Consider the following 12,390-nt stretch of genomic DNA (forward strand, 5'->3'; position numbering starts at 1 on the left):
GGTTGTTTTGAAATCAAAACCAGAAGTTTTAAAATTACTTGAAAGTACAGGGATAGATGAAAAATGAAGGATGAATGAATGAGCTTGTTGTTCACCACCACTCATGTCAGTTGTGGGCAACTATGTTGTCCTACTGCATAGAAACCATACAAGAATATCCAGCTTGTTCCTTTATTTCCAGATCAAAGTGCTTCGATATGTGGCATAGTATGTACTATCTGAAATCCTATATAGAAGCAATGCTAGGTCATTCATTAAACCATCCATCCTCTCTTTTAGAGAGTCCCATGAAAAATAGGATATACACACACATTGCCTAATCTCTATTGAGTATTTCAGCCTCAGATGTGAGTAGGAGTTGCTAGACAAATGAACTCAAGAAGAAATAACTAATCTGGAGCACAAAATTACTATGCATTTCATTGTTAAGGTGTTAAAGTGTTTTTAACATGTAATCAATCTTAAAATAAATATAGTATAATGAAATTCCCTATCCCTAGCCTGGGAAATGAATATCAGTATGATATTGACAAATACCAGAAGTAACTCTGATGGATAATGCTGTATTTATTTTTAGTTCACCAATCTAGGAATTAAATAGGGCCAATTCTATGGGTTTACCTGAATTGTGAACCTATATCAGCTGTATGTCACTATAGCCATCATAGTTTCCCCCCAATTGTCTTGAAAACTGTAATAGTTGAAGTGCTGAAAGGTCACTGCTAAAGCAATTCATTCATTCATTCATTCATTCATTCATTCATTCATTCTACCAGTTTTTATGCTGGCTTCTAGGCAGCTTATGGGGTTACAGTTTCAAGAATCCTGGAAGCAGAGAACAAGCGCGACATAGATATGATATGACTTGCTGTGAAAGTGGAATGTTTTCGGAGAGCAATTTTGAGTGATTTGTTTGACTCTTACCTTGCTCTGACATCCATTGAGAGTTGGCACGTTGGTACAGAATCTGAGTAGATACAATTGGTCCATCCCCCAAATATGATCCAGCATTTGTTGCAATAATGAGAAAATTATGGCCTCTTTCTATCAATGTTGGAACATTCTGAGGCACAGGAAGAACTGGTCAAAAAGGTGAATAATAACACATCTATTAGAAACGTCTTTTTTGAATGAAAAAAGAAAACCAATAGAAATGAGTTTTGTCTGTCTGTAGAATTAAAGCTGAGGCAGAGGCGGTAGTCAGTAGGTTCTGACCAGTTCTGGAGAATCGGTAGCGGAAATTTTAAGTGGTTTGGAGAACCGGCAAATCCCACCTCTGACTGGAGATTTTACAGTATCCTTCCCCTGCCACACCCACTAAGTCACGCCCACAGAACCAGTAGTAAAAAAAAAATGAATCCCACCACTGGACTGAGGGATTGATTGTTAAAGACAATTGAATGACATATCTAGCTTATTGCCTTGTCTTTGTGGAGGGGATCTGCAAACTAAATTCGAACCACAACAGCCCAGGGCATCAAGCTACTGATATTACCTGACAGTTACTGAACTCACTTGAATCAAAATGCACTGAGGCTGCTATGATGACACTGGAATCTGGATGAGAAATAATGGCAGAAATTTCTCATTTACCTTTAACTGCAACTTGAAAAGTTTTTTCGGCCATGCCAACTCTTGTCTCGGCAACATAGACCCATGTTCCAGAATCAGTAGGCTGAACACTTTTAATAAGAAATGCAGCTTCTAAAGCTTCTGACATGTTGCTTTTTTTGGTCAATGTGACAGGCTAGGCAACCAAATAAATAAATAAGTTAGATATCTACCACAATTTAAAAAAAATAGTCTGTTTTTAACAGTGTTTTTTGCTTTCCTTTTTTTTTAACAAAGCAGAGAAATCAACGTTCAGGTAAAATTTCACTATTGATGAAATATTGACATCGATCTTTTATGGGAGGGAGGGAGAGAGGAAGATGAATGAAATGAAAATTATACACTGATTTGATGTTTCAGGTTAAAAAGGTCACTGTAATATTAACTGAGAATGTTTTAATATCTAAAATGGATCCTGAATATTTGATGAAACAATGCTAAAAGTGTTGGCCTTCATAGTACCATCATGCTTCCTCTTTTATTGCTGAGATTTTAACTGCTTTATTATTTGCTTTAGTATATAACCCCAGCCCAGAAGATGGGTTCTTGAAACTTAAGGCTTACAGCAAGTACAAATGGGAAGGAATAAAAAATGAGGCAAAACAGATTCAGTGAATAAGTACCGTACAACTATCTCCATTAACTTATCCTTCCTACAAAAGCATAAGATGATGAGGAACTTACTAGATGGATGGCTCCGTCTTTTTTAATTAATTTAATGTCTTCCTTTGTAGGGGGTGGTTTGCCGGTAATTGTGCAGGTCGACCTGAACTCTGAGCCAGCATTGAGTTCAATTTCATCAAGCGAGGCTTCTATCTTGGGAGATTCATCCGCTGTACCTACATATGTAATGAACCATATTTGTTTATCATTTAATTAACCCAGATTAAATCAATGAACACTTTAATTAGTCAGCAGCTCCACTAGATACACATCTTCAACCAAACTTGAAGATGAGTCTTGCTCTTCCTAGACCAGCATCTTAACCACCACACAGGGAATTGCACAGCAGGTGTCCATAGGGAGTCAGAGACGCTGACAGGAACTTGTAGTTTTAGGTAAACAGAGATATTTTACATCTATATATACAGCAAACAAGATAGTCAGGCAAACAGGAACATCATGAAGTAAATCACAGAGCACACAGGGCACAAAGAAGAATAAGGTTGGGGGGAAAGGAATATACCTATATGAGAGAAAGAGAGTGTATGTGTATATAGCAGTATGATTTGCTGACTTGTAGCTTCTGATCAGAGTCACATCAACAGATGTCTATCTGTTTGACCTTTAAGAGTTTGAAAGTTGGAGCTTTCTTCATATTTAGCATATGGTAAAGATGAAGATAAAGATACTCAACTTATAACCACAATTGTGATCATGGTGATGGCTGTGAGAATTGTGCTTGCCAGACATTGGAAAGAAAAAGAGATTCCAACCCTTGAAGAATGGATTTTGAAATTGACTGAATTAGCAGAGATGGTGAAATTAATTGCCTTGAATAGAGAATAATGGACTAGACACCGTGGTGGAATTCAGCCGGTTTGCACCGTCACTCCCGCTATCAAAATGGATCCTAGGCATTGCACTGCAATGGAAAAATGGGAAATGAAGTGGCTGGCGCGAAGGAAGAAGGCCACTTTCCCTGTTTCTTCTCCCTGCTCCTCCTCCTTCCCTCATGCCAACTGCTCTGTTTCCCATTTCTCCATTGCAGCACAGCACCTGGGATCCACTTTAATAGCAGGGGCGGGTATAATTTAACAACCAGTTCTCCCAGGGTCAGGTTGGCCATCGTGGGAGGCTCATCCCACATTTGCGGCGGAGCTGGAGGACAGAGATGGGTCACGCCTCCCACAACGACCAATCTGACCCTGACCAAACCAGTTTGTTACATTATTTGAATCTTACCACTGACTAGACAGTTTGATAAGAGACTGGAAACCGTTTGTGGACTTTTTACGTGCTAAATAACAGATGATTAACAGAGGGATTTGAAGATTAGTGTAATGTTTACCTTAACCTAGATGAACACTATACAGAAGCCTGATGATGGCAGATGAGATTCTGCTGAAACGTCGCTACAACTTTAAAAGCACAACTACTATGACGTGGGAAAATACCCAAACAAAGCCGAATGCCATACATGTAAGTACCCGCGAAAACTTAAGAAATATATATATATATATATATATATATATATATATATATATATATATAAGCATGTATCTATGCATTTATATGTATGTATGCATATAGTTGTTAAGGAAATCTGCCTTCCCCCATTGGCTTTGCTTGTTGGAAGTCAGCAGGGAAGGTAACATAGAATGATCACATGACTCCAGGGCAATGCAACTGTTGAGAATACCTACTGGTGGGCAAGCACCGGAATTTTGATCATATGACCAAGGGGATGTTGTGACGATTTATGAATGGTTGTAAATCGAGAATTACCTACACTCCAGATAAAATCTTTGTGATCAGTATACTTTAAATTCTGGGAAAGCTGTCATATGATATGTTCATTGTCATAGCTAAAAATCCCAAAAGCAAATGGAAGAAATAATTATGGGATTCACATAGTTGTTTGGCAGTCATATAAGAAACAGACAGTGAAAGATGTGCACAGGTTTAATCATTTCTCTTTCCTTTCTCTTTTTAATTTAACTAATGATCAGATTTAGTGAGATGGCAGTTATACAATTATTGAACGGCTGCAATCATCATCTTAAAAAAATGTAAATAGGAAAAGCATAATTACTTCCAGTCAGAGTCAGACTGGCCTCCTGCCAATCTACTTGTCAGTGATAATCCTACATGTTAAATTTATCCTGGTTCTTAAACTGGGGGTTTCGATGTTTCATTTAACCTATCATTGAGCTTTTGAAAGTGATAATGAAACAATGGCATTCCCAATTTAAGAACCAAGTTAAATTTAATTGAATGACAAAATTCATAACCTCCATTCATGTATATGCATACCCATGAACATTGGTGTATATCATATATTGCAACAGTTGGCCCAAATGTTGGTTTAATCTCTACGGCCTGAACTTGAAAAATGATACATAAATGGATTTAGGCTCTTATTTTGCTTTCGTTGCAGCAAATTATGATAGTGCATAGCCAATTTTGTCTGATTTTGAAGAAGCTTAGCAGGCTTGGATTTAAACAGTTCTTGGTTCACTAATTCAGGAAATCCCAGGATTGTAGATTAGATTGGGAAGTTGCAAACGCTTTGTGGAAGAAGCACCATGCTAGAAGCCAGGAAACAGTGTTTTAGTCCTTTTCTTAGGCATGAAAGTCTGCTGATGACTTTGGGCCAGTCACTCTTTCTCAGCCCAACTCACCTCACATGATTATTGTTGTGGGGAAAATAGCGGGGAGGAAGGAGTAATAGGTATATTTGCTGTCTTAAGCTATTTATATATATATAAATTTAAAGTCAGGATTTTAAAAAATATCTAAAATAATTATTCCCTTTAAAACAGTCCAACTTTTTGGACCAGTGGATTTCCAGGTAGAAGGAAGGGAGAAGGTGTGGGAACTATGATTCTTCGTTCTTTGTGTACGTGCTAGGACAACGGAGCCTTCTGGTGGTTGGCTGGAACACGGAGTAAGGAGCAAGGACAAATTGTTGCCATTTCTTAACCAGAACTGTAGCAAACTTAAACTCTGCAGCCTTGTATGCTTTATGCGAATGATCAGTGCATGTTGTGTGATGTAATGCGTTTGTGATAGGACGTTAACAAAATTGCTACGTTAACAAAGATTGCTTCTAATAAAAGAGGGTTTCGGAGTTTGCTCTGAGCTCTCATCCCAAGACAACTTTGCGTAGTGTCTTCTTTTCATGAGAGACCACCACAATTCAGGGTTGGCTCTATGTGACTGGCTGGCAAGCATGCACATGCAGCTCCATTTGCATGAGCGGTGTGCATGTGAGTCTGCCACTCCCTTAAACAGAGTGTGCTCACCCACTGCTCACACAAATGAGAATGCGCATGCAGTGCATGTGCTCACCGGCTGTTTCCGCGGCCCTGTTGCAGGTTGAGGACCAGTGCTTTAAAATACGGGTGTCCAACATTTTGGCTAGATTGGACCTCATTGAGTGAAGAGGAATCGTCTTGGGCCACATATAAAATTTATAACACAGTTAATGCATATAAACCACATAATAATGTTAAACGTTTATAATCCTGTGAGGCTGCATTTTTAGTTGCCCGGTGTTGCATGCAGCCTTCAAGACAGAAGCTGAACACACCTATTCTAAAACAACATGGACAGGTCTAAGTGGCTTTATGTATCAAGCATAGCTCAAAGGGCTGGTGTTAATATTATTTTAAAACTTTCTTGAATATTTTGCTCCAAAATTTTAAAGAAAGTACTATATATCTGTTGAATGTATCAAGGCACTTGTCATTTTTATGAAAATTATCATAGTTACAAAACATTCTTACTGCTCAATTTAAAATCCAACAGCTTCTAGTTACTAAGGTAGCTGTACCCTGTACTGTAATACTTTTCTATCGGAATGTTACAGAATATATTCTTGCGGATTTTAAAAAAATTAATAACAGGAGCTATGAGTGTGAATTGGAAAGCAATATGCAGCATCATGTAGAGCAATGCTAACAATGTCCTGCTTCCTGGGATGTGTACGTTGGTGGGAAGACTGTATTTTCTCTTTCAGAAAAAATGAGGATATAAACACTGTTTTTGAGAGGAGGAATTGCTTGCTTTATTTAAAAAAAAAAAATCCCTGGAACTGCTGGATTCATGAATCCTCCATAAATTGTTTAATGTAGTTCTCTGTCATGTTGATTTGTCTTCGAATGCAAGCGATGGCTGGATTCCCTTGGCAAAGAGGGCACCCATCTTTGGTGCCCAAATTACGCAAAACATGAAAACGGGTGTGGTATTACAGGGTTACCTTTGCTTTACCTTCTTTTTCACATTGCAGACCATGCCACCCAAACTGGCAGATGCAGCCCTTAAAGCTGTCACATGATCCTCGATGGCTGCAGTGGTTACACTTCAATTTACAATCTGGCCCATAAAAGTCAGGCTCGCAACCTGCCAAAATGAACAGTACCAGTGAGCTCTTAGGTTGCACGCGTAGCAAACTGCCTGAATATCATTATTCCACAGATCACCAAGCTTTCCGATCATGCAATATTTGACTGACATCAGACTCTCTCACATTGGTAGGGAGTTGCTGAAGTCTAAACCCCAGCAGAGTATATTCCAAAGGGTGTGTTTTGCCCTTGGAGTTCATATATTTTTCAGAAAAACTGAATTTTACAGCTTGCTAAATGTTGCACTCTTCCCATATGTATCTAGCCCTTGTTTAAATGACTGTTTCCGGTTACAACAGGTGTGTCAAACTTGCAGCCTGCGGGCCCAGATGTGTCACGTGCTAGCCACGCCCGATTTAGCAAAGGATAAAAAAGTCACGATATGTCACGTGACAACGACACGATGACACAAGTTTGACACCCCGGGTTACAACAACAATGAAAAAATAACTTTGTGATCAACCGTCACATTTTCAACCTTTACAAATCTGTATAGCAAAGGAAAACTGAAGAAAGATCATTGTCAGGATTCTGGGAGTTACCCCCATTTAAATCATGAGTCTCAAGCCAAATTTCCAGAACTTCAAAAGGATTTATTGGGAGTTAAAATGTCCAGCACTGCCTGGGTGTAGCTGACTCTGAGACATAATTCATTGTCACCCTTGACCCTGGTTTTCCTCTATCCCCTGGGTGTATCATAATTCATATTCTCCAGTGGGACACATCCATAGCCAAGAGTCACCAATCATACTCTCCAGTTAGAATTTTGTGCAGCAGAAACTTCAATCACCTAGTTAGTATCTTTGAAAACTATTTATGGAATGCACTTTCAGTTTGCAAGCTGCCACACTGCTCCCCCCTCCCTTTCTCTCTAAAAAGACCATAGAAATATTATATGAGTTGACAATTTCAGTTAGCAACCACTTCACTTAACAACCAATTTACCAGTCCCAGTTGCAGTCATTAAATGAGGATGATCTGTATATCATTTCTTTCATGCGTATATCGGCTGAAAAATATGTATTGGCTTCCTTAAGGCACTTGTGCAACATTCAAGCAAGAGGCTGACTAGATTATATGAGTTTAATCCATTGACTGAAATAAAAATAACCTACCCACTGTACTTATTTTTCTAGAATTAAAATATATTCTTAGCAAAGCTGATTTATCCCTTGCTCCCTCCACAAACACATATATTGTCCTACACAGTTAATTTTTATATTTCATTTTTACCTTCATCACACAGGAGTCCCTTCCATCCAGAGGCACACGAACATCCATATGGATCAGGCAAGCAGAACACCAAAGATTTGCATCCTGATTTTTCTTTGCATTTTTCTTGGCATGCCTTCCCAAATGTGTTTTCTCCACAAGCTTTTTATTTTGTTGTAAAAAAAAAAAAAGGACAAAGTTACGAACATATTTAAAGTGAGGTGAAATAATATTTCTTGAATGCCTGGAAATTGTGATAAGGAAATTTTATTTTCAACATGTAAAAATAGCAGGTCTAACAAAAACAGAATCCTCCAGAAAGAAAGCCTGCTGATAACAATCACCTGATGGACTCAAAGCTCAGGAAAGAAGGACAGAATCTCAGCCTGAATTGGTTGATTTTTTTTGCCCAGGTTTTACATATTCACTCAACAAAGCTCTTTTTTTCTGTCTGACACACAGACAAGTAACTTCTAGCTGGGAGCTCATTTTTTTACTTTACTTTGGAAGTTAACGGCCATAGTAAATAAAGTACAATCACTAGACATCCCTGCTTAGATCATACATTAAACTTTTATGTCTCCAATTGCTGGGAAACCAAACTTTATTTATGTACTTGGACATAACTGCCCAGACTTGGGCAGTTGATAAATGATATGATGGTGGATAGATTGAGAGATTGAGAGAGAAAAGAAGGAAGGAAGGAAGGAAGGAAGGAAGGAAGGAAGGAAGGAAGGAAGGAAGGAAGGAAGGAAGGAAAAGAAAGAAGGAAAGAAATTCAGTATAACTCCTCCTTAAAAGCAAGGAAACCTTTATATAGGATTGAGCTGTCCTAAATTCTACTGTGAAGGGAGAGGGAATTATTTTTTGCTCTTCACCACCAGTATTTTTATAAATACTTTTTCTTTGATAGCTTCTAAATCACAAAATCTCAAATGTGTTTAATATATCTGATACATTGATCCCCTGTTTTAGGGGAAATTGCTCATCGACACATGATCTTTTGTTGTTTCTTTTCTTTTACCTTTCTCACATGTTTTTCCCATAAAGCCAGGTGGGCAAATGCATTCTCCAGTATCTTCATGACAGATGCCATTATTCTTGCAGTCTCGACAAGGAAAAGAACAGTCAGGTCCCCATTTCTGAGCTTCACACCCTTTGCATAAAAACATAAGAAGAGTTGGTAAGATAAACAGTGAAAAGGATCTCAGATAGAATAGGGTTGGGTTTGTAAAACTTCACTGGAGCATCTCTCAGAGTCAAGGGGAGTACGGCATAGGGGAATGAACAGCCTTTCTTATTTGTGTCATCTTAGAAGAAATCTCTCGAGAAAGAATGGTTTTCTCTCTCTTTGAAAGAGTTTTTGCTCCCTCTTTTCCTGTTTCCTCTCCTTTTCTTTTCCCTCCCTCCAGAAGAGACTACAGGAAAAGTACAGATGAGCAACAGTCGAACTGTATTCCTCACAGAGGGCCAATAAAATATGATGGCCAATAAAACTAAAAGAACGTAGCCACGGAATCACCAGGACTAGAGTTGGACTCCAAGGAGTCTATCTTGACAGGATTTTTGACAATGGGCTGCTGATAGTCACATGTCAGCCTTGATCATTCATCCCTGGGAGCAAAATGATAAAACACTACAAGATTGTTACAGTCCCCAAAATGCCTTCCAATGGACCGAGCTCATAAGACATGCTGGCAACTGAACGACTAACAACAATCAAGATTAAAGTACAAAAACAGGAAGCCAAATACAGGGGATGGCAAACATTTGGAAGAACATAGTGTATGCTATCTCAATGAATTCATTTAGCCCAGTCAGTCACACTGCTGGGTGTGGTCTTCAAAACACAATTTTCATAACTTAGATTGCATAATTCTGTAATTTCCTCTTAACCGCTACATCCAGAAATTTGCTGTGTGTACCAGACCTGAATTACCCAGAATACCATACCTGCAAGGGTGGCCTGAAACCTACTGCCCCACTTCACTCCTGTATCTCTTTATTGTGCAATAAAACTTATTAAGTTTCTTTTGGGTAATCAAGTTTGACCGAATAGACTAAGGCTGAGTTTGCTGGCAGCAAAGTCCACACATCCGATTTATGTTGATGTTGGATGGACAAACTACCCTCATCAAAATATCACTTTTCAGAAGTTCTTCCGAAGCTTCACCTACTAATATTCAGCTTAAGGAAACTCCAGGATTCCAACTAAGAAGACAGCTTTGAGTGTCAACAGTGGAGCTGCAGGATTGGCTGTTTCTCACTGACAGGAAGATTGGCCTTCCAGCTTCCTAGCTGTCCTTCTTCTCCACCAAAAACAAGGCATTGGGTAGCAACTTGCTGCATTTCAGATGTGCAACGCTATTTTCTTCCCACAAAAATCAAATGCAACGAAGAAAACATGAGAAGTCAAGCACTGATTAGATGACAATTTTTGCAGGAACCCCCCCCCCCATTAGTTGGAAGGGACACTGTTAGGTTTGCAGGGTAGTACAGGTAATCCTTGATCTACGACTAATTGCATTTAAAGTTACAACAGACAGACGCCAACTGTTTTCAAAATTCCAACAGTCCCTCTCTTGGCCATGCTCACCTGACATGCTCAGCAACCTGCTTGCATTTATGGCCAATTGGAGCATCCTGCGGTCATGTGACTGCAACTAATGACTCTCTTTTTGCCAGAAACTAGTGTTTATTTCTCATTTCCAGCAAAACATACCTATTACAGACAATGGATTTGCTTAACAACTGCCGATTTGCCTAAGAACTCCTGCAAAACATGTCATAAAATTAGGTCTGTCATGGGATGGATCCACTTAATGACCAGTATGACTTACAGTCGTAATTCTGGGCTCAATTATGGTAATAAATTAAAAATTATCTATATTGGACCTTTTGAGAATGGCAAAAATGAGGATGTTGGGTAGCCTGAAAATACTTCTGAGGGTTTGGTGAGTAAAATCTGTGGGTGAGTAGAAATAGCCTTAGCTGAAAATGAATAAAACTGCAAATTAACTGGTTCACACTTTGGAGATCAGATTTAAACTAGACATTTTTGTTTTGGGGGGAAAATCTTGCAATGTCTCTTTCTTTATCTATACCAGAGCTTCACTGAAATTTTCTTCTATAAACATCTTCAGAGCTAAGCTGTAAAAAGCCAGATGTGCAAGAAATAGCCTGCTCAAGACCTCAAAAGAATGATAAGAGTGAGATATGGAGAACCAGTTTGCAGCTGTCAGGTGGCCTGGCACCCTGATCCAAATTAGGAGCGTGTTTTAAATTGCATCTTATGATGTATTTTCTTCCAAATGAAACTGACCAGCTTAAGCATGCTTTTTAAGGTGTTTTTTTTTTAAAGTTGGCAGTGTTTCAGCTTGCTTGTAGCAGAAGATCCCCAGAGGCAGATAATATCTCTACCCATGACTCAGTGTTCAAAGAACATCCTATGAGTAAAGGCCAAAGGATTCCTGTTTTAGCTTTCTGTTTAAGGAATTGATCAACTCTTACTTCGTACAATCAGTCGAGTGTAGGCTGAAGTGAAATGGCTTCCTCCTATGTATCTTGCTGAGTAAACACCTGCATTATCAAGATGAACTGAAGGCAAGGGTATTGTTAGCAGTTCTGGGACTCGCTTGAGGACGGAATATATAAAAGTACCTGCAATGGAGAGAAAAATCTAATTGAAGATGTGGATCAACCAATGAGAACAATATGCGATTTTCCATAGCATACATTCATCCCTTGCCATCTGCAGTTTTACTAATATTTTGAATGGATGAAACAATGAGCGTGGATAAAATAGAACATTTGTGATTTTTCTTATTTCCTTTCACAGGCAGATAGAGGAGCTGCTATATTTAATTGTTGTTATTGCTCAGATTAAAACACTCCTTGGGTTATGAACAGATCGGTTAAACTTTGAAGTACAAAATAAAACCCTTTTTCTTCTCATACGTGGGGAGAGGCAGTACCCAGTTATCCAGTCTCAGTTTTCCAGATGTCATCTTAATCATTTTAATTGGTAGTAACATATCATTCTTCTGCCATGAAGATTATACATTTTAATTTAGAATTACAATTCTTTATTGGCCAAGTGTGATTGGGCACACACAAGGAATTTGTCTCCAGTGCATAAGCTCTCAGTGTGCAAACAAGCAACAAGTGATAATCAAAATCATAAAATACAACTACCATAAATCATAGATTCAACATTAATTTGACCCAATTGCTGCTTGTTTGATAGGATGTAGCTGGAATGGGATGTAAGGACATGTTGGCTTGTTTTAGATCAGTGTTTTGGTTCAACCTGGAATGTTGGTGAAGCTTATTAACCTCTTTTCTGAAAAATGCATCTAAATGCATAAAATGAAATACATAGCTTATAAAACAAACTATTATTCTCAAATACAGTTATCAATGTATTAAAAATTACAATATGTATGTGCTTTTTATTAGCCATTAAATAAATAACAATACAATAGAGTATAATAATTTT

General features: G+C 38.4%; 1 protein-coding gene across 1 annotated transcript in view; it reads right to left on the minus strand.

Annotated features, from left to right (window-relative positions):
• Positions 1 to 12,390, minus strand: part of TEK (TEK receptor tyrosine kinase) — a 54,404-nt gene that overhangs the window by 24,684 nt on the left and 17,330 nt on the right. The window contains exons 4-10 of the mRNA XM_026713438.2: positions 11,403 to 11,552; positions 8,917 to 9,048; positions 7,914 to 8,054; positions 6,547 to 6,678; positions 2,296 to 2,450; positions 1,594 to 1,747; positions 925 to 1,080 (exon numbers count right to left, since the gene is read on the minus strand). Of these exons, the coding sequence (XP_026569223.1) occupies positions 925 to 1,080; positions 1,594 to 1,747; positions 2,296 to 2,450; positions 6,547 to 6,678; positions 7,914 to 8,054; positions 8,917 to 9,048; positions 11,403 to 11,552 (1,020 nt within the window). The remainder of the gene's footprint in view (positions 1 to 924; positions 1,081 to 1,593; positions 1,748 to 2,295; positions 2,451 to 6,546; positions 6,679 to 7,913; positions 8,055 to 8,916; positions 9,049 to 11,402; positions 11,553 to 12,390) is intronic.

Source organism: Pseudonaja textilis, chromosome 2 (genome assembly GCF_049901715.1).
Source record: "Pseudonaja textilis isolate UNSWEBS1 chromosome 2, rPseTex1.2, whole genome shotgun sequence".
Lineage (NCBI taxonomy): Eukaryota > Metazoa > Chordata > Lepidosauria > Squamata > Elapidae > Pseudonaja > Pseudonaja textilis.